The 23,576-nt window shown below is 44.2% G+C and overlaps 1 protein-coding gene and 1 pseudogene across 1 annotated transcript; one reads left to right on the top strand and one right to left on the bottom strand.

The window, feature by feature from the left end:
* Positions 1-383: 383 nt before the first annotated feature.
* LOC148716467 (small subunit ribosomal RNA) lies at positions 384-1,273 on the top strand (annotated as a pseudogene; the record flags this gene model as incomplete).
* A 1,856-nt stretch (positions 1,274-3,129) lies between these two features.
* LOC148716466 (uncharacterized) lies at positions 3,130-4,422 on the bottom strand. The gene has a single exon (XM_088745733.1). The coding sequence runs from the start codon at positions 4,420-4,422 to the stop codon at positions 3,544-3,546; it is 879 nt and encodes a 292-aa protein (XP_088601859.1). The 3' UTR covers positions 3,130-3,543.
* Positions 4,423-23,576: the final 19,154 nt, after the last annotated feature.

Below are 23,576 nucleotides of genomic sequence, written 5' to 3'. Positions count from 1 at the left end.
TTAGGCTTAGGGATAGGTATAAATTAAAGTTGGGGTTAGGGTTAGGGATAGGAATATGGATAGCATTTTCTTACATGCTACCTTTAGAGTCTAACCGGGTTCTGTTGGGGCAGCATGTCAGGAGATGGCACGGGGTAGTTGTACGCGGAAAAGACGTGGCATACATAGAGTTTTGTCTGCGCTGGGCAAATTAAGAGAGAAGACCCGATCGCTCGGCGACCTTTGATGGGGGAGCAACGAGCCAAGGCGCGATAATTTGGTGGCCTTTCACTGGGTGAGCTTTGGAAAGAACGTAGGGTGCGGCATCGTCCGCTGGTGGGAGAGGCTTGTGGCCGGAGTTTGAGTTGTTTTATTGGCGACTGACTCCAATTAGGGTTAGCTACCTTGTTGATCCTGCTAGTAGTGATATGCTCGTCCCAAAGACTAAGCCATGCATGTCTAAGTATAAGCACTAGTACTGTGAAACTTCCAATGGCTCAGTAAATCAGTTATCGTTTATTTGATTGTACCCTTACTACTTGGATAACCGTAATAATTGTAGAGGTTACAGTTGCGAAAAGTCCCGACTGTCTTCGGAAGGGATGTATTTATTAGAGTAAAAACCAATGCAGATTTTGCCCGGTGTTGTGGTGAATCATAGTAACTAATGGAATCGCACGGTCTTTGCGCTGGCGATGTTTTATTGAAATATCTATCCTATCAACTGTCGGTGGTAAGGTAGTGACTTACCATGGTTGCAACGGGTGACGAAGAATTAGGGTTCGATTCCGGAGAGGGAGCCTGAGAAACGGCTACCACATCCAAGGAAGGCAGCAGGCGCGCAGATTACCCAATCCTGACTCAGGGAGGTAGTGACAGGATATAACAATACAAGGCTTTTGCAAGTCTTGTAATTGGAATAAGCACAACCTAAATCCTTTAATGAGGATCCATTGGAGGGTAAGTCTGTTGCCAGAAACCGCGGTAATTCCAACTTCAATAGCGTATATTAAGGTTGTTGCAGTTAAAAAGCCCCTAATTGGATCTTGGGATAGCCCGACCGGTCTGCCGCAAGATACGTTACTGGCCGAGCTTTTCCTCCTCGCAGAGACTGGGTGTGCTCTTACCTGAGTGTGCTCGGGGTCTGGGACGTTTACTTTGAAAAAATTAGAGTGTTCAAAGCAAGCCGGTGCGTGAATACGTAAGCCTGGAATAATGGAATAGGACTTTGGTTCTAAAAGGACGTAAAGACAGCACAGTGACAATAACTCTCAAAAACGAAACAACAACTTTGAATTTAAATTTACAAGACAAGTCATGACATTCTCATGTCATCTTCGGTTACAAATGAGCATTTAACTGTTTTACATTTGAATATAAATTAAGGGACGTTACACACTACGTATCCGGGCTTACGTTACATTTGAATGTAAAAACGCGAAAAATGTAATTAGCGCGTGCTTGACTAGATCAAAAAATAAATAAATAAATATAGTAATAATAAAAATAGATTAGAAGACCAAGGAACAACATAAATAAAAGGAAAGAGACTATTCTAGGTGTTTCAATTCCTGATTAAGGATGGGTTTTTCCTACTTAATATGCAATGCCTCTTTGATCTTAATTTGGTATTTTGAAGCGGCAGAATCTAAGATCGTGAAAGATTCAGTATCACAAGAGTCAAGACAGGCCCTTGGTGATTGCAGGTGCTTGTAAATATGCGAAGTTTTGAGAATACTTCTATCGAAGTAAGCAAAGCTGAGTTGGATTTGAATTTTCTTCAAAACTGTTTATCCTTCAATGTGTTTCCGATGTTCATCTGTTTTCAACTGCCTGACATAAGTAGACATGATGTACATGCTATTCGAAAACGCCTATTAAGAAGTGCTCTCGCCAAACGAGGAAAGGAACTCTGTAAGTTAACCATAGTAAGAGACAGATTAGCGGTGCATATCAATGGCATTGTCAGCAACATCGATGGATACATCCTCCATGGAACTATTAAATATAATGTAGAGAAGGCTGTGAAACGTGTTATCGACACTCACGAGGGGAAAATTAAAAAGTTTAACGCGAAACGTGATTCTACCGTTTGCTTCAACGGAGACAGTCGTCAACGTCTCGCCGCACAATCTCACGTCCGAACAATTGGAAATACTTAAATATGGTCCTTCACACTCCATCTGTCCTCGTAACATTAGCAAAACGGATGTCTTCTCTTGTTTTGAGCTGATTAATCGCACCATGGTCAGAAATCTACTCGATAGAGAGCTTCGTCACCCGTTGCAACCATGGTAAGCCACTACCTTACCATCGACAGTTGATGGGGTAGATATTTCAATGAAACATCGCCAGCGCAAAGGCCGTGCGATTCGATTGGTTACTATGATTCACCACAACACCGGGCAAAATCTGCACTGGTTTTTACTCTAATAAATACATCCCTTCCGAAGACAGTCGGGACTTTTCGCAACTGTAACCTCTAGATTTACTACGGTTATCCAAGTAGTAACGGTACAATCAAATACACGATAATTAATTTAGTGAGCCATTGGAAGTTTCACAGTACTATTTCTTATACTTAGACATGCATGGCTTAATCTTTGAGACAAGGATATGACTACTGGCAGGATACACAAGGTAGCTATCCGATTTCGGAGTCAGTCGCCAATAAAACAACTCAAACTCCGGCCAAATGCCTCTCCCACCAACGGAGGATGCCGCACCCTCCGTTCTTTCGAACGCTCAGACAGCGAGAGGCCACTAAAAGATCGCGCCTTGGCTCGTTGCTCCCCTGTCAAGGCGGCCCCATTAAAGGTCGCCGAGCCATCGGGCCTTCTCTCTTGTTTTGCCCAACGCAGACAAAACTCTCTGTATGCCACGTCTTTTCCGCGTACAACTACCCGGTGCCGCTTCCTGGCATGCTGCCCCAACAGAACCCAGTTAGACTCTGAAGGTAGCATGTAGGAAAATGCTATCCATATTCCTAACCCTAAACCTAACCCTAATTATTCTTGACCTCTACTTTACCCTACCCTTAACCGTTACTTATTCCTTACCCTAACCCTAACCCTGACCCTAACTCTAAACCCTAATATTAGTGTTTTCTTACATATTTTGTAATGATCTATTGTAAACAATTGGTTTTGGAAAGTTTGCAGATACCTTTTGCAAATCCGAGTTCTTGGCCTGAGTTGAAGAAGACGACCCATTTCTCACTGTGGCCAAATTTCGCAGGAACTATCGTGTTTAAACTAAATTCTAGTTTTTTTCTTAGAACTATGCGGCTCACAGTGCGGTTGATATTTATGAAAAGGCTTGATTCTTATTACTTCGCTGACATCGAAACAAAATTGATCAACATAACAGAAGATAAAGCTAAAAGGAAAACACTTACGGAAACATATACAGGAACACATAACTATTAAAGACTTACCTAAAGCTTTTTGCGGCGTTTTGACTGGATATCGAAGTGAAAAGCCGCAGCTCTCAAGTAGGTGGTTCCGTACAAAAAAAAAAAAAAAACAAACTCAACTTAACTACGGTTTTAGCGTTCATTTCAGCTTAGTTGTCCATTAAACGCCCATAGAAAGGAAATTGGGATGTTTCTTCGCCACGGTAAAGAGCACCATTGATGATCAGCTTTTCGACGTTGAAGTATGCAGTCTTCTTATCGCGCTTGGCCGCCTTTAGGATCGGATATAACACCTTCCTTACCTCGTCAACTTCTTTGGGAAAATCGTCGGATACTCCAAATCCGGTACCCCTTGGAAGATTTTTGATATAGGATTTGATGAAAAATTTATCTTGAAAATCCGTCAGCCTAACTATAATAGGTCGCGGTTGAAGACTTCGATTTGATTGTGAACGGCGTGAAGTAATTCTGTGGACTCTGTCAAAATGAATGTTTTCTTCGTCGATTGGAAGGATCTTTAGCTTCGTACGCATGAATTCTCTTAGGGCGAGTTCGGTGTCATTGTTTGTTTCGTTTTCACGTTCCGTTATTCCAAAGAATTTCATATTTCCTCTACGGCTGTGACATTCGAGTTTAACATGTCGGCGGTGTAGTTCTTTGAGATCGCTCTCGATGCGTTCACTGGAGGCGTCGGCTGCTCCTTGCTTTAAATTAACATCATGAACAATGGCTTTTAGGTCTTCTATCTCTGCTTGCGAGTTCTCTAAGCTCGTTTCAAGGGTTTTGTTTTCTTCTTCAAGAAGAGTAATCCTCTTTTTATAAGTTTCCAACTCGGGAAGTACAGTTAATAGCATGTTGAGTTTCTCTTCAATACCGGAGAGCCTCGAGTTTGTTGTTTCGAGGCACTTTTTGCATTCATGTTTGTGATGTTGATCGAACTCGTCTTCCTCGTCTGTTTGAGAGCTGCCTTCCCTTGTTCGTTTTCTGCCTTTATCCACGGCTCCTTTCTTCGATGATTCGTCAGGCATTGCGAATGGTTATTAAATATATTTTAACCACCACTAGGGCTGCGAAACTGTAAAGATACTACGAGCACATTTTAGGCGTGACCGCCATCTTTCGTCCCTCGTCCCAGTCTTGTCCCCTATCGTGTTTAAACTAAATTCAATTTTTTTTCTTATAGATTTCATTACAATGTGGTAAAAAAAAATTGGATTTGGCTTGTTCGTGGATACATTGTGGAAAACTGTCTTTTCAGCTTGAGTTGAGCAAGACTTAACAAATTTTTATTCCCTGTCTAAATGTTGCTGGAAAGATCGGGTATCATCCAAATTTTAGCCTTCTCTTTCAGATTTTTGACTAGATGCAATCTAGTCAAAAAAATTGACTAGATTGCATCTAGACTTGACCCTTTTCACTCTCTAACCAAGTTTTGCTGGAAAACCGGGTATTAAGCAAATTTTAGTATTTTCTTACAGATTTCAATGCAATCTAGTAAAATAAACTGCTTTTGGGTTGTTTGAGGATTGTTTTTGCATAACCGTGTTTTCAGCTTGAACTGAGCAAGACTTGACCCATTTCACTCTCTGGCCAAATTCCCAAGGAAACATCAAGTATCAAAAATATTTCATTGTTTCCTTAGAGACTGCCTGACCGACTGGTTGACTGCTTTTTACTAAGTTGTTGGCTGACAGGTAAGTGACTGGCAAACCAAAGGTGACTGACTGGTTGACATACTAGCTGGTATCAGACTGGCTGACTACCTACCGGTTCCTGAGTGACGAGTGACTCTCGGACTGATTGGTTGAATCAGTGTGTTGAAGCAGACTGGCTGTGACTCGTTACCAAACTTCGTGACAGATTCGTGAATGAGTGTCTAATTGCCTTGTTGACTGCCTAGATGACTGAAACGTTGACTGCTCTATGGTACTTGACTGGCCATCTGACTGGGTAAGTGACCGGGTTACCGACCGGCGACTGAAGATAATTGACTGGTGACTGGCTTGTTGACTGACCGGCTAACGAAATGGTTGACTGAAACATTGGCACTTGACAGGCTTACTTAATTGGTGACCGACTGGTGACTGAGTGGCTGATTGACTGGTGACTGCCTGGCTGGTTGACTGGCCGACTGACTAAGAAGTTGTCTGACCAAGTGGTACTTGGCTGGCTATCTGACTGGTTGTCTGACCTCCGAATCGACTGGTGAAGGAATGGCTCATTGAATGCTGAGTAACTGGCTGACTGTCTGATTAACTGACTGGGCGACTGAAAGGTTGACGGGTTTAATGGTATTGGACTGGATATCTGGCTGGTTAACTGACTTGCTGAACAACTGGTGACTGATCGGCTAGTTAACTAATGATTAAGTGACTCATTGACTAAGTGGCTGATTAAAAGACTGACTTAATCAATGGTACTTGACTGGCTATCTGTCTGGTTGGTCGACTTCCTGCCCAATTGGTCGCGAATAATAGACTGCTGACTGACTTGCCGACTGGCTGGTTGACTGACTCGGTTAATAAATGGTTGACTCGCTCAGTGGCACTTGACTTGCTATCTGACTTGTTAACTAACTTGGTGACCGACTTGTGACTAAGTGCCTCGTTGAATGGTGATTGAGATGCTGACTGGCTGGTTGACTCAGTGAATAACTGAATGCTTGAATGACTCACTGGCATTTGCTTGGCTATCTAACCGATTAACTAACTTGCTGACCAACTGCTAACTGAGTGTCTAACCGACTAACCTGGTGAATAACTGGCTGTGTCTTGTGGACTGACTGGATGACTCAGTGTTACCGAACTGGCTGTCTGACTAGTTACTTGAGTTTCTGATCGTTTGGCGACAAAGTGCTTAGCTGAATGGTGATTGAGATGGTGACTGGCATGCTAACTGAGTAAGTGACTAAATGGTCGGCTGACTCAGTGGCACTTGACTGGCTATCTGACGAGTTACCTGACTTGCTGATCGACTGGTGACTAACTGGCTGAGTGCCTGGTGGACTGGGTGGATGACTTGCTGGTGGTACGTTACTGGATTTCGTACAGGTTAACTGAGTTGCTGCCTGAGTGCGATGTTAACCGAGTGGTAACTGACTGGTTACTGACTGATGGTTAACTGGCTGATTGTTAACTTTCTTACTTACTTGTACTCCAACGGCTGACAAACTGGCTAACGGATTGTTTATCTAACTACTTGAGTGACTGGCTCAGTGAGTGGTTGTCCGACTGACTGAATTAATGGTTACTAACTTATTAACGGGTAAACTAACTAAGTGATACCTAACCGGCTGACTGACTGGTTGAGTGACTCGCTTGTGCCTCACTAGCCCTCCGACTTTTCGATCGACATGGTGACCGACTACCGACGAACTAATTAACTGAAGACGGACTTGTGAACTGGTTGGTACCGGAGCGGGATACTGTATGTCTAACTGACTGAGTTAAAGGTTCCCGAGCCTTTAACTGGTGACTGACTGATTGAATAAATCACTCGTAGCCGACTGGCGATCTGATTTGTTGACGGACGCACTGACTGGGAAACGATTGGGTAATTAACTGGTAACTGACTGGTTAATTGGTTGAATCACCCACTACTAGCTGACCAGCCTATTAACTGGTTGCCTATGTGGTTGGCTGTTTGGTGAACTATCCTTCTGACGAATTGTTGACTCACCAGTTAACTGACTTCTTAAATGAGTGATTGGTGACGTGGTGACCGACTGGTCGACTAACTTAGCGGTACCTGATCTGCTGATTAACCGGTTGACTGAGCTAGTGCTTCTTGAACGGCTGACTAACTGGGTTCCTAACTGGTTGACTGACTGAACGACTTTAAGATTATTGACTGGCGAGTGATTGCATACGGGAATCCTGAGATTTTGACTTCCTTGCTGACTCATTGACGCTGACTTTCTGGTTGAGCGACTGTTTAACTTACTGGTTGAATGACTGTTTGACTGGCTGGGTGATTGGCTTGCTGAGAGATTTATTAGTGGGTAAATACTGCCTTTCCATCTAATGGGTTGACCTAATCACTGGTGCCTGAGCGAGTGACTGACTTGTTGACTATCTTACTGAGCGACTGGAAATGGACTGACTAACTGAGTGTTTACTGACTTGAACACTACGTGACCGGGTGACTGACTGAGTGACAGACTTGGTAGTACTTGACCATCTGAGAAACTCTAACGCTACCTGGCTGACCCATAGGAGATTGACAGGCTTAAAGACTAGTTCACTGAGTGGTTGAGTGAATTACTGGTATCCAACTGTGTATCTTAAAGGTTGCCTCGGCTGTTGCCGACCCATTAATGAATGCACGGGTAAATGACTATCCAACTTAATGACAAGTGACCAGCTAACTAATTGGTTTACCACCTTGCTAATTGACTGGTGACTGACTTAATACACAAATAAAAAGTATAAACAAAGTGGTGACTGGCCTACTGGCTGACTGACTAGTCGACTTCGTCGGTGGTACCTGACCAGCAGACTGACTAGTTGACTGACACAGTGGCTCCTGAGGCCCCTTTGATTGGTCGACTGATGGGTTGACTGACCTTCATACCGACTGGCGACTGAAAGGCTGGGTGAGTGGCTGGTGGACTGACTGGATGACTGAGTGATTGAATGACTAAGTGGTACTTGACTGGTTATCGGACTAATCAACCGCCTTGCCAAGCGACTGGCGACTTCGTCGTATTTTGAGTCGTGACTGACCAGCTTACTGGCTGGTTTACTGACTCGCTGTCTGAATGTTTGAGTAACCCAGTCCTACTTAAATGGTTATCTGAATAGTTAACTGATTTGATGGCCGACTTTTGATTGAATGGCCAATTGAGGGGTGAATGATGGCCTGACTGGCCGTTATACTAATTAGCTCTCAGAATGGGTGAATGTCCGAGTGATATTTATCTGGTTAACTGAACTGCTGAGCGATTCGTTACTGTGTTGCTAATTGAATGGTGACTGACTGGCTGACTGCGTGGTTGTCTGAAAGGCTGAGTACCCCAATGGTACCTAACTGGCTATGTGACTGGTTAACTGACTTTTTTACCGACTAGTGACTGCCAGGCTAGTCGAGTACTAAGTGACTGGCACTAGACTTGCTACCTAGCCAGTTAGCTGAGGTTTTCATCTTGTGGTGACTTGGAAGCTATATTAGTGTTGACTGTCTCGCTTGTTGACTGACTAGGTGACTGACTGTTTGACTGTCGTAAAAGTACTTGGTATGCTATTTACTTGGTTAACTGGTTTGCACAGCTAATGGTTCACTAATCCACCGCTACTTGACTAGGTATCTGATAGGTAAACTGAAATGTTGACCGATCAGGGACTAATTCACCCACTGACTGGTGACTGTTTTACCGACTGGATGACTAAATTGTTGACTGACTCACTGGTACTTCACTGGCTATCTGACCTGTTAGCTGAGTTGCTCACGGACTGGTGACTGATTGGCCTATCTACTGAGTCACTCACTGCCTGGTTGACTTATTGTATGACTGAAAGCTTGACTGAGTCAGTTACACTTCACTAATTATCGGAGTAGTTAAGTGACTCAGTGGTAATTAATGGGCTGGTGATTGCCATGCTGACTGACAAACGACGGGCTAATTGATGGTCAGCAAGTCACTTAACTACTCCGATAGTTAGTGTGGTGCAACTGTCAGTCAAGCATTCAGTCATACAATAAGTCATCCAGCCAGTGAGTGACCAGTAGGTAGGCCAACCAGTCACTAGGTGAGTCAGCAACTCAGTTAAAACGTCAGTTAGCCATTCAAGTACCACTGAATCAGTCAACCATGTAGTCATCCAGTCAGCCAACCAGCAAGTCAATCACCAGTCAATGGAAGAAGCAGTCACCGGTCGGTCAACAAGTCAGTTAACCAGTCACATACCCAGTTAGGTACCAGTGAATCAGTAAACCATTAGCTGAGCAAATAAGTGAGCCAAGTAAATAATCACTCTAGTACCACTAAGTCAGTGACCCAGTCAGTCACCCAGTCAGTCGATAGGCGAGACAGTGAATACTAAAATAGCCTCCAGGTCACCACTCGGTGGGCAACTTAGTTAACTAGTTAGATGGATGGTCTAATACTATTCAACTTGTCAACCTCTCAGTCAGCCAGTTACTCAGCACTCAATTAGCCACGCAGTCACCAGTCGGTAACTAAGTCAGTTAACTAGTCACATAGCCAGTCAGATACGATTAGGGTAGTCAACCTTTTATTTAGGCAGTCAGACAACGAAGCAGTCAGCCAGTCAGTAACCATTCAATTAGCCACTCGGTAACGAATTGCTCAGCAAGTCAATTAACCAGACAAATATCACTTTAACAGTCACCCATTACGAGAGTAAACTGGTCAATCTGCCAGTCAGGCCGTCAATCACCTATCAATTGGCTACTGAATCACAAGTCCGCCAGCTAATCAGTTGACCAGTCAGTTAACCACTAAAGGTGGAGTGGATTACTCAAACATTCAGACAACGAGAAAGTAAACCAGCCAGTCATCAGGTCAGTTACGACGAAAAAGGCGACGCAGTCGCGAGTCGTTCGGTAAGTTGGTTAACCAGTCAGATAACCAGCCAAGTACCAGTTAGTCATTCAACCATTCAGTCATCCAGTCAGTCCACCAATCACTCACCCAGCCACTCAGTCACAAGTCGGTAAGCAAGTGAGTCAACCCATAAGTCAACTAATGACATAGGCGTCAGGAACCAATGAGTCAGTCAACTAGTCAGTCGTCTGGTAAGGTACTACTGACGAATTCGACCAGTCAGTCAGCTAGTCAGCCAGTCACAACTTTGTTAGCTAGTCAGTCACAAGTCGCTTATTAAGTCAGTCACCAGTCAATTAGCAAGGTGGTAAACCAATCAGTAAGCTTGTCACTTGTCAGTCAGTCAGATAGTCACTAACCCTTGCATTCATTAATGGGTCCGCAACCCAGTCAACCATTGAGATACACAGTTGGATACCAGTAGTTCACTCAACCAATTGGTAAAATAGTCAACAAGCCAGTCAATCACCAATGCGTCATTCAGGTAGCGTAACAGTTTGTCAGCCCATCAAGTACTAGCAAGTCTGTCCCTTAATCTGTCACTCAGCCACTCATTGAGCAGTTTGCTAACCACTCAGTTAGTCAAACCATTACTAGTCGTTCAGTAAGGTAGTCAACAAGTCAGTCGGTCAGGTATCAGTGATTTGTTCAAACCATTAGACGGTCAGGCAGATATCCACACCAATAAGTCAGCAAGTCAATCACGCAGCCAATCAATTAGTCATTTAACCCATCAGTCAATCAGTCGCTAAACCAGGACGTCAGTAGTGAACAATTAGGGAGTAAACCATCAGTCACTAACAAGTCAGTTGCCACTTGGCTAACATCGCACTTAGAGAGCAAGTCAATTAACCAGTCTGATAACCAATCAAGTACCACTAAGAAAGTCATCCATTCAGTCATCCATTCAGTCTGCCAGGCACTTAGCCAGCTATTCACCAGTCGGTCAGATAGTCAGGTAACTGTTCAGATAGCCAGTCAAGTGCCACTGAGTAAGCCGGCCAGTCAGTCACTCACTCAGTCAACCTGCCAGTCAACATCTCAATCACCATTCAGCTAGGCACTTAGTTGCCAGTCGGTAAGCAACTCAGCTAGCTAGTCAGACAGTCAGTCAAGTACCATTGAGTCATCCAGTCAGTCCACAAAACACTCAGCCAGTTAGTCCCCAGGCAGTTAGTCACTCAGTCAGCAGTCCTTGAGCAAGTTAATTAACCGGTTAGATAGCCAAGCAAGGAACACTGAGTCAGCCAACCGTTCAGTCAGTTACTCAACTAACCAGCCAGTCAGCATCTCAATTACCATTCAACTAGGCACTTAGTCACAAGTCGGTCACGAAGTTAGTTAACCAGTCAGATAGCAAGTCAAGTGCCTCTGAGCCAGTCAACCATTCATTAATCGGATCCGTCAACCAGCCAGTCGACCAGTCAGTAAGTAGTAGTTTATTAGTGACATAGGGTTCATTTTATCTCCAAGTCGACTAACAAAACATATAGCCAGTCAATCACCATTGACTTAATCAATCTTCAATTAGCCGCTTGGTCAGCGAGTCGCTTAGTCACCAGTCAATTAGCCGACCAGTCACCAGTTGTACACCAAGTCAGTTAACCAGACAGATATACGGTCCAGTACCATTAAGCCAGTTTACCTTTCAGTCGGCCAGTAAGTCAAACAGGCAGTAAGCCAGTCAGTAAGTGCGATGTTGGCCGAGTGGCAACTGCCTAGTTACTGACTGCTGTATTACTGGCTGATTGTTAACTATTTCAACGGCTGACTAACTGGCTAACTAATTGATTAGCTAGGTGCTTGAGTAACCGGTTGAGTGAGTAGTTACCCGACTAACTGAGTTAATGGTTACTGACTAATTGACGGGTAAACTAACTCACTAATACCTGACTGGCTGACTGACTGGTTAAGTGACTCGCTCGTGCCTCACTAGCCCTCCGACTTGTTGACTGACATGGTGACCGACTACCCACAAACTCATTGGCTGATGGCGGAGTTCTGATTTAACTAATTGGTAGCTCAGCGAGTTACTGAATGTTTAACTTACTGAATGAGTTGAAGGTTCCTGAGCCGATTTACTGATTGATTGACTGACTCAATAGTAGCTGACTGGCCATTTGACCTGTTGACGGACGCGCCGACTAAAAACTAATTGGCTAGGGTTACTCAACCATTCACACAGAGAGTCAGTAAACCACCCAATCAGCTGGTCAGTCGCGACTCAAAATGTCATCAGTCATCCAGTCAGTCCACCAGCCACTCACCCAGCCAATCAGTAACCAGTCGTTAAGCAAGTCAGTCAACCCATTAGTCAACTAGGCAGATAGGCGTCAGCAACCAATGAGTCAGTCAACTAGTCCATCAGCTTGTCAAGTACCACTGTCGATGTCGACCAGTCAGTCAGCCAGTCAGCCAGTCAGTCAGTCACCACTTTGTTAGCTAGTCAGTCACTAGTCGCTTATTCAGTTAGTCACCACACCGCTAGCAAGGCAATAAACCAATCACTCAACTGGTCACTTGTCAGTAAGTCGGATAGTCACTTAGCCGTGAATTTATTAATGGTCCGCAACTCAGTCAACCATTGAGATACACAGAAGCATACCAGTAATTCACTCAACCACTCACTAAACTAGTCACTAAGCCAGTCAATCACCTATAGGTCAGCCAGGTAGCGTAACAGTTTGTCATCCGGTCAAGTACTAGCAAGTCAGTCACTCGGCCACTCAGTGAGCAAGTCAGTAACCACTCAGTTCGTCAGTCCATTACCAGTCGCTCAGTAAGGTAGTCAGCGAGTCAGTTAGTCTGTGAGGTACCAGGGATTAGGTCAACCCAGTTAACGGTCAGAAAGTAATCACCCACCAATAAATCTTTAACCAAGACAATCACCTAGCATGTCAAACAGTCATTTAACCAGTCAGTCAATAGTTCGCTCAACCGGGAAGTCACCGAGTTAAGTACCAATGAATGATTCACCAGTCGACCAGTAAGCCAGTCAACACCTTAGGATTCCAGTTAAGTAACAGTAGGTCGGTCAAGCCGTCAGTCAGCCGTTCAAATATCATTGACTCACTCAAGCAGTCAATCAGGTGACGAGTCATCATTCAGTCAACTAGTTAGTAAACCAGTCAGTCAGTTAGTCAGGTACTAGTGGGTTATTCAATTAGTCAGTTGGCCTATTACTCAATCGTCAGTTAGACAGTCCGTCAGCACTCGGCCACGAGTGACTTCATTAACAAGTCAGACAGTCACTGTATCAATCAGTTGGCAGTCAGTAATCTTTAAGTCCTTCATTCAGTCAACGAGTTAGGGACCCAGTTAGTCAGCCGTTCATGAATCAGTGTTTAAGTCATCCAGTTAGCCAGCGCATCAGGTACCAGTGAATAGTAAACCAAGTAGAACAAGTAAATAGGCCGGTCACCTAGTAGTGAGTCAGTCAGCCACTTAACCAGTCAGTTACCAGTCAATTAGCAATCGTTTCTCAGTAAATGCGTCAGTCAACAAGTCAGATTGCCTGTCAACTACCAGTGAATCAGTCAATCCGTCAGTCTCTCAGCTCAGAAACCTTTAACTCAGTCACTCAGTTAAACATTCACTAACCCGCTCAGGTAACAACCAATTAGTTCAAAAGTCCGTCACCTGTCAATAAGCCCGTCGGTGGTCGGTCACCGTGTCGGTCACCATCACCTTTTTGACTAGATTGCATCGAAATCTGAAAGAGAACCCCAAACTTTGGATGATACCTGATTTTTCCAGCAACATTTGGACAGAGGGTGAAAATGTGCGAAGTCTTGCTCAACTCGGGCTGAGAACACAGTTTTCCAAAATGTATCTACGAACAAGCCAAATCCAATTTTATTGACCAGATTGTAATGAAGTCTATAAGAAAAAACTAGAATTTAGTTTAAACACGATGTTTCCTGCTGAATGTGGTCTTACTGAGAAATGGCTGAAGTTTTGTTCAACTCAGACTAAGAACTCGGATTTGCAAAAGCTATCTGCAAACTTGCCATAACCAATTGATTTCAATAGATTATGCCGAAACCTGTAAGAAAACACTAACATTTGCTTTAGATCGGATCTTTCTTACGAAATTTGGACATAGAGTGAAATTCGTCAACTCTTGCCCAACTCCTACTAAAAATACGGTTTCACAAATGGTATCTCGAGACAAGTCAACACCAATCTTTTTTACAAGATTCTGTTAAAATCTCTAAGATAACACTAAAATGTGGTTGACACCCGATGTTTCCTGCGAAATTTGGCCACAGAGTGAAATGAGTCAACACTTGCTCAACTCGCGCTGAAAACTCGGTTTCTTAAAAAGTAACCAATCTTTTTCAATACATCATGCTGAAATCTGTGAGACAACACTACAACCTGGTTGAGACCCAATGTTTCTTAGAAAATTGGGACAGAGAGTAAAATGCGTCGTCTTGCTCAACTCCTACTATAAATACTGTTTTAGAAAAACGTATCTGCAAAGAAGTCAAGAGCAATTTTTTTGAATAGATTGTGTTCTAATCTGAGAGAAAACATCAAGATTTGTTTAATGTTTCCTTCGAAATTTGGCTAGAGAGTGAAATGGGTCAAGTTTTCCTCAACTCGCGCAGAGAGGCCTTTTAAAAGATTATTTGCAAAGCCAAAACAAACTTTTTTTCAATAAATTGTGCTAAAATGAGTGAGAAAACCCTAAAATTTGCTTCATAGTCAGTTTTTCCTGCGAAATGCCCTCAGAGAGTGAAATGCGTCGTCTTTTTCAACTTGCAGTGAAAGTACTCGGGTCTTAAAGAAAGTCTCTGGAAACAAGCAAAAAGCAATTCTTTTCAATACATTCTCTTGATATCCATAAGAAAACGCTAAAAATTGCTTGACACCCGGTATTTCCTGCGACATTTGGCCACAGTGAAATGCGCCAGGTCAGGCAGTTAACCAGTCACTCAGGCGGTCAGATACCAGTGGGTTAGCCAGTCAGTCACCAAACCGTACACAAGGCAGCAACCAAGTCAGTCAGCTTCTCAGGTACCCAGTGAGTCAGTCAACTACTTATTCAGTCAAGCACTATTCTGTCAGTTAGCCAATCCTTAAGCCAATCAGTCACCAGTCGGGGAGAAAGTCAATTAACCATTGGGTCAACCCGTCAGTGAACCGATCAGATTGCCATCAGGAACCAATGAGTCAGTCAACTAGTCAGTCAGCTGGACAGGTACCACCGAGGAGGTCGACCAGTCAGCCAGCCAGTCAGCCAGTCACCAATTTGTTAGCTAGTAAGTCAATAGTCACTTGTTAAGTCAGTCAACAAGTTAGCAAGTTGGCAAACCAATCAGTTAGCTCGTCACTCGTCAGTCAGTCAGACAGTCACTTAGCCAGTCATTCGCCAATGGGTCAGCAACCCAATCAACCTTGACATACACATTCGCATACCAGTAATTCACTCAACCACTCAGTCAACTAGTCACAAGGCAGTCGATCACTTATGGGTCAGCCAGGTAGCGTAAGAATTACTCAGCCGGTCAAGTACCAGCAAGTCTGTTAGTCAGTCAGTCACTCAGCCATTGGACTTGCTGATCGACCAGTCACTGATTCTCCCATTGACTGGTGACTGGCTGGCTGGTTGACCGACTGCATGATTAAATGGTTGAGCCATTCAACTTCAGCCATTCAACTTGCTGACCGACCAGTGACTGATTCTCCCATTGACTGGTGACTGGCTGGCTGGTTGACCGACTGGATGACTAAATGGTTGACTGACTCAGTGGTACTTGACTGGCTATCTGACTGGTTAACTGAGTTGCTGACGGACTGGTAGCTCATTCGCCTATCTACTGGTCACTGACTGGCTGGTTGACTTATTGTATGAGTGAATGCTTGACTGACTCAGTTGCACTTTACTAACTATCGGAGTAGTTAAGTGCCTTGCTGACCGATTGTTGAATTGGTGGTTAATTGGCTGGTGACTGACCTACTGACTGACAAAGGATGGGTAATCGATAGTGACTCACTGCTTAAGTGGTTGACTTACTCACTAGTAGCTAACCAGCTTATTTAGTGGTTGCCATAGTTGTTGGCTGACTGGCTTACTAAACTGGTGACCGACATGGTGACTCAGCAGCTAACTGACTGGCTAACTGACTGACTTGTGACCTGGTGACTGACTGGTTGATTGAATTAGTTGTTCCTGATCCGGTGGCTGACTGGTTGACTGACACACTGGCTCCTGAATGGCTGAGTAACTGGCTCACTAACTGGTTGACTGACTGAATGAGTTAAAGGTTACTGACTGGCAACTGACTCAGTGAATGGTTGACGGAGTCATTGGTACCTGAGTACTAGTCTGACTTGCTAATTAACTCTCTCGTGAGCGAATAGTGAATGACTGTCTAACTGATGGCTGAGTGATAGGCTCACTGACTAATTGAATGACCCACTAGTACCTAACTGGCTGTCTCACTGGTTGAATAACTAGTTGACTGGTGATTTTCTGGGTGACTGACTTGTTGTCTGACTCAATGGTATGGGAGCGGCTGACTGACCTCTTGACTGACTTAGTGTTACTTGACTGGACCCCTGAGGTGTTGACTGTGTTGCTGATCGACAGATGGCTTATTAACTGGAACTTGACGCGCTGACTTCCTTGTTAACCGACTAATTGACTGACTGGTTTACTAACTGGTTGACTGGCTGGGTGATTGACTTGTTGACAGACTTACTACTGGCTGACTATCGTGTGAACGTTTTACTGGTTGACTGATTTACTGGTCTCTGACCGCCTAACTGACTTGTGGACTATCTTACTAACCGAGTGCTAAAAGACTGACTAAGAGAGTGTTTACTGACTGACTGGCCGAATGGCTGAGTGACTGACTGACTAACAGTCAATTAGCCACTCAGTAACGAATCGCTCAGCAGGTCAGTTACCCAGACAAACTTCACTCAGAGTCACCCATTCAGAGAGCCAATAAGTCAACAGGCCAGTCAGGCCATCAGTTACCCGTCAATTAGCCACTTAATCACAAGCTGGCCAGCAAATCAGTTAAGCAGTCACATAACCACTCAAGCACGACTGGTTTACTCAACCATTCAGACAGAGAGTCAGTAAACCAGCATATCAGCTGGTCACTTACGACTAAAAAAGCGACGCAGTCGCCAGTCGGTCAGCAAGTTAGTTAACCAGTAACATACCCAGGCAAGTACCAGTGATTCAGTGAGCCATTAGCTGAGCAATTCAGTAAACCAATTAAATAGCCACTTAAGTACCACTAAGTCAGTTAACCACTCAGTCACCCAGTCAGTCAACAAGCGAGACAGTCAACACTAAAATAGCCCCCAAGTCACCACTCCCTAAGCAACTCAATTAACTAGTTAGATAGCCAGTCTAGTACCATCGAGCTAGTCCACCTTTTAGTCAGCCAGTCAATCAGCACTCAATTAGCCAAACAGTCACCAGTCGGTCACCAAGTCAGTTAACCAGTCAGATAGCCAGTCAGGTACCATTAGGGTAGTCAACCCTTCGTTCAGCCAGTCACACAGCCAAGCAGTCAGCCAGTCAGTCACCAGTCAATTAGCCACTCAGTAACGAATCGCTCAGCAGGTCAGTTAACCAGACAAATATCACTCAGAGTCACCCATACAGAGAGCCAATAAGTAAAAAGGCCAGTCAGGCCGTCAGTTACTCGTCAATTAGCCAATCAATCACAAGCTGGCCAGCAAATCAGTTAAGCAGTCACATAACCACTAAAGCACGACTGGGTCACTCAACCATTCAGACAGAGAGTCAGTAAACCAGCCAATCAGCTGGTCAGTTACGACTCAAAAAGCGACGCAGTCGCCAGTCGGTCGTCAAGTCGGTTAACCAGTCCGGTAGCCAGTCAAGTACCCCTGAGTCAGTCAACCATTCAGACATCCAATCAAGTCCACCAGCCACTCACCCAGCCAATCAGTCACCAGTCGGTAAGCCAGTCAGTCAACCCATCAGTCAACTAGTCAGATAGGAGTCAGGAACCAATGAGTAAGTCAACTAGTCCGTCATTTTGTCAGGTCCGACTGACGATGTCGACCAGTCAGTCAGCCAGTCAGCCAATAACCACTTTGTTAGCTAGTCAGTCACTAGTCTCTTATTCAGTCAGTCACCAGTCCGTTAGGAAGGTGGTAAACCAATCAGTCAACTGGTCACTTGTCAGTAAGTCGGATAGTCACTTAGCTGTGCATTTATTAATGGTCCGGTCAAGTACTAGCAAGTCTGTCACTCAGTCAGTCACTCGGCCACTCAGTGAGCAAGTCAGTAACCACTCAGTTCGTCAGTCTATTGCCAGTCGCTGAGTAAGGTAGTCAACGAGTCAGTTAGTCGGTCCGGTACCAGTGAGTAGGTCAACCCATTCACGGTCAGAAAGTAATCACTCACCAATAAGTCTGTCAGCAAGTCTATCATCTAGCCAGTCAACCAGTCATCTAACCAGTCAGTCAATAGTTCGCTCAACCAGGAAGTCACCGAGTTAGGTACCAATGAATGAGTCAGCAGTCGACCAGTAAGGCAGTCAACCCCTCAGGATTCCAGTTAAGTAACAGTAGGTCGGTCAAGCCGTCAGTCAGCCGGTCAAATATCATTGAGTCAGTCAAGCAGTCAGCCGGCGAGTCATCATTCAGTCAACTAGTTAGTAAACCAGTCAGTCAGTTAGTCAGGTACTAGTGGGTATTCAATTAGTCAGTGAGCCTATTACTCAGACGTTAGTTACACAGTCCGTCAGTAGTCGGCCACGAGTGACTTAATTAAGAAGTCAGACAGTTACTGAATCATTCAGTCGCCAATAAGTAATCTTTAAGTCTTTCAGTCAGTCAACCAGTTAGGGACCCAGTTAGTCAGCTGTTCATGAAACAGTGTGTCAGTCAACCAGTTAGCCAGCGGATCAGGTACCAGGGAATAGCAAATTAACTAGAACCAGTAAATAGGCTAGTCAGCTAGAAGCGAGTCAGTCAACCACTTAACCAGTCAGTTACCAGTCAATTAGCCAATCGTTTCTCAGTCAGTGCGTCAGTCAACATGTCAGATTGCCAGTCAGCTACCAGTGAGTAAGTCAATGAGTCAGCCACTCTGCTCAGGAACCTTCAACTCAGTCTGTCAGTTAAACATTCAGTAACCCGCTCAAAAACCAACCAGTTAGTTCACAAGTCCGTCATCAGTCAATTAGGCCGTCGGTAGTGAGTCGGTATGTCGGTCAACAAGTCGGATGGCTAGTTAGGCAGCAGCGAGTCACTCAACCAGTCGATAAGCCGGCCAGTTACCAGTGAGTTAGTTTACCTGACAATAAGTCAGTAATCATTTACTCAGTCAGTCGGTTAACAACTCACTCAACCAGTCACTCAAGAAGTTAGATAACCAGTCAGTTAGCCAGTTAGTAAGCCGTTGAGGTACACGTCAGTCAGCAAGTTAACAATCAGCCAGTTAACCATCAGTCAGTAACCAGTCAGTTGCCACTCGGTTAACATCGCACTCAGGCAGCAAGTCAGTTAACAAATCCGACAACCAGTCAAGTACCACTAAATAAGTCAACCATTCAGTCATACAGTCAGTCCACCAGGTACTCAGCCAGTTAGTCACCAGTTGATCAGCAAGTCAGGTAAATGGTCATATAGCCAGTCAAGTGCCACTGAGTCAGCCGACCAATCAGTCACTCACTCAGTCAACCTGCCAGTCAGCATCTCAATCACCATTTAGCTGTTCACCAGTCGGTCAGCAACTCGGGTAACTAGTCAAAATTGTCAGTCAAGTACCATTGAGTCATCCAGTCAGTCCACAAGACATTCAGCCAGTTAGTCACCAGGCAGTTAGTCACTCAGTCAGCAGTCGGTCAGCAAGTTAGTTAACTGGTTAGATAGCCCAGCAAGTACCACTAAGTCAGCCAACCATTCCGTCAGTGACTCAGTCAACCAGCCAGTCAGCATGTCAATCACCATTTAAATAGGCACTTAGTCACAAGTCTGTCACCAAGTTAGTTAACCAGTCAGATAGCAAGTGAAGTGCTACTGAGCCAGTCAACCATTCATTAATCGAGTCAGTCAACCAGCCAGTCGTCCAATCAGTCAATAGTAAATTATTCGCGACATAGTCCCCATTTGATCAGCAAATCGACTAACCAGACAGATAGCCAGTCAAGTACCATTAAGTCACACAGTCTTTCAATCAGCCACTCAGTCAACGAGTGACTTAGTCACCAGTCAATTAGCTGACAAGTCACCAGTTGTACACCAAGTCAGTTAACCAGTCAGATATCCAGTCCAGTAATATTAAGTCAGTCAACCTTTCAGTCGACCAGTCGGTCAATCAGGCAGTCAGCCAGTCAGTCAGCAATTAATAACCCACTCACCCACCAGTCGGTTCGCAAGTCAGACAGCCAATCAGATAGCCAGTCAAGTACCACTGGGTCGGACAACTTTTCAGTCAGTCGGTCAGTCAACCAGCCAGGCAGCGAGTCAGTCACCAGTCAAGTAGCCACTCAGTCACCGGTCGCTGGGAAGTCAGTTAACCTGTCAAGTGCCAATAGTTCAGTCAACCTTTCTGTTAGCTGGTCAGTCAACAAGACAGTTTCTCACCAGTCGATCAGCAAGTCAGGTAAATGGTCAGATAGCCAGTCAAGTGCCACTGAAACAGCCGACCATTCAGTCACTCACTCAGTCATCCTGCCAGTCACCATCTCAATCACCATTTAGCTAAGCACTTGGTCGCCAGTCGATCACCAAGTCAGGTAACTAGTCAGACAGCCAGTTAAGTAACATTGAGTCATCCAGTCAGTCCACAAGACACAGCCAGTTAGTCACCAGGTTAGTCGGTTAGTCACTCATTCAGCAGTTGGTCAGCAAATTAGTTAACAGGTTAGATAGCCGAGCAAATAACATTGAGTCATTCAACCATTCACTCACTCAATGAGTCAACCAGCCAGTCAGAATCTCAATCACCATTCAACAAGGCACTCAGTCACATGTCGGTCACCAGGTTAGTTAACCAGTCAGATAGCAAGTCAAGTGCCACTGAGCGGGTCAACCATTCATTAACCGAGTCAGTCAACCAGCCAGTCGGCCAGTCAGTCAGCAGTCTATTATTTACGACCAATTAGGCAGCAAGTCGACCATCCAGACAGATAGCCAGTCAAGTACCATAGGTCTGTCAACCTTTCAGTCGGCCGGTCAGTCAATCAGGCAGTCAGCCAGTTATTCAGCATTCAATGAGCAATTCCCTCACCAGTCGATTCGCAGGTCAGACAACCAGTCAGATGCCCAGTCAAGTGCCACTGGGTCAGAAAACTTCTTAGTCAGTCGGCTAGTCAACCAGCAAGTCAGTCACCAGTCAATTAGCCACTCCGTTACCAGTCGGTCAGCAGTTACCCAGTCAGATGGCCAGTCAAGTAACATTGAGCAATCAACATTTCAGTCATCTAGGCAGTCAACAAGGCAATTAGACACTCATTCACGAATCTGTCACGAAGTTAGGTAACGAGTCATATCTAGTCACCTTCAACACACTGATTCAACCAATAAGTCAGAGAGTCACTCGTCACTTAGCAACCGGTAGGTGGTCAGCCAGTCTAATACCAGCTAGTATGTCAACCAGTCAGTTAGCCAGTCAGTCACCTTTGTTTTGCCAGTCACTCACCTGTCGGCCAACAACTTAGTAAAAAACAGTCAACCAGTCGGTCAGACAGTCTCTAAGGAAACAATAAAATGTGGTTGATACTTGATGTTTCCTTGGGAATTTGGCCAGAGAGTGAAATGGGTCTACTCTTGCTCAGTTCATGCTAAAAACACGGTTATGCAAAAAGTATCCGCAGACAACCCAAAAGCAGTTTATTTTACTAGATTGCATTGCAATCTGTAAGAAAATACTAAAATTTGCTTAATACCCGGTTTTCCTGCAAAACTTGGTTAGAGATTGAAAAGGCTCAATTCTTGCTCAACTCACGCTAAAAGCACGGTTTTGCAATATTTATTTGCAAAGAAGCCGAAAGCAATCTTTTTTCCTACATACCATCGAAATCTAAGAGAAAACGCCAAAATTTGGTTGAGACCCGATCTTTCCTGCAAAATTTGGCCAGAGAGTGATATGTGCCAAATTTTGCTCAGCTGTGGCTCAAACCACGGTTTTACGATAAAGTATCTACGAACAAGGCAAATCCAACTGTTTTCATCAGATTGTATTAAAATCTATAAGAAAACACTAAAATTTGGATGAAAGACGCTGTTTCCTGCGAAATGTGGCTACAGAGTGGAGTAGGTCGTCTTTCTCAAATCTCGCTGAGAACTCGGTTTTGCAAAAAAGTATCTGCAAACACGTAAAAACCAATTTTTTTGAGAGATTGTGTTCAAATTACTAAAAACACAAAATGTGGTTGATACTTTATGTTTCCTGGGATATTTAGCCAGAGAGTGAAATGGGTCAAGTCTTGCTGAACTCACTCTGACAACAGCCAAAAAGTTGTTTGTTTGACTAGATTGCATTGAACTCTGTAAGAAACCACTAAAATTTCCTTCATACCTGGTGTATCCTTTAAAACTTGGCCAGAGAGTAAAAGGGGTGAAGTCTAGCTCAACTCACTCTGAAAACACGCTTTTGCAAAAAGTATTTGCAAACAACCCAGAAGCACTTGTTTTACTAGATTGCATTAAAATCTGTAACAAAACACAAAAATTTGCTTAACACCCAGTGTTTCCTGGAAAATTAGGCCAGACAGTGAAATAAGTCAAGACTTGCTCATCTCACGCTGAAAACACGGTTTTGCAAAAATTATCTGTAAAGCCAAAACATTCTTTTGACTAGATTGCATCGAAATCTGAAAGACAACGCTAAAATTTGGATGATACCCGATCTTTCCAGCAACATTTGGACAGAGAGTAAAAATTTGCCAAGTCTTGCTCAACTCAAGCTGAAAAGACAGTTTTCCACAATGTATCTACGAACAAGCCAAATCCAATTTTTTTGACCAGATTGTAATGAAATCTATAAGAAAAAACTAGAATTTAGTTTAAACACGATGTTTCCTATGAAATGTGGCCACAGTGAGAAATGGGTTGTCTTTTTCAACTCAGGCAAAGAACTCGAAATAGCAAACGGTATCTGCAAACTTGCCAAAACCAATTGTTTTCAATAGATCATTACAAAATATGTAAGAAAACACTAACAGTAGGGTTTAGCGGTAACATCAGGGTTAGGGTTAGGAATATGGATGGCATTTTCCTACATGCTACCTTCAGAGTCTAACCGGGTTCTGTTGGGGCAGCATGCCAGGAAACGGCACGGGGTAGTTGTACACGGAAAAGACGTGGCTACATAGAGTTTTGGTCTGCGTTGGGCATAATAGGAGAGAAGGCCCGATTGCTCAGCGACCTTTGATGGGGACGCCTTGACGGGGGAGCAACGAGCCAAGGCGCGATCTTTTAGTGGCCTTTCGCTGTCTGAGCGTTGGAAAAAACGGAGGGTGCGGCATCGTCCGTTGGTGGGAGAGGCTTGTGGCCGGAGTTTGAGTTGTTTTATTGCCGATTGACTCCGATATCGGTTAGCTACCTTGTGTATCCTGCTAGTAGTCATATGCTTGTCTCAAAGATTAAGCCATGCATGTCCAAGTATAAGCA

This window comes from Stylophora pistillata, chromosome 14 (assembly GCF_964205215.1).
Source record: "Stylophora pistillata chromosome 14, jaStyPist1.2, whole genome shotgun sequence".
NCBI lineage: Eukaryota > Metazoa > Cnidaria > Anthozoa > Scleractinia > Pocilloporidae > Stylophora > Stylophora pistillata.
This window is presented reverse-complemented; position numbering and strand designations above follow the sequence as displayed.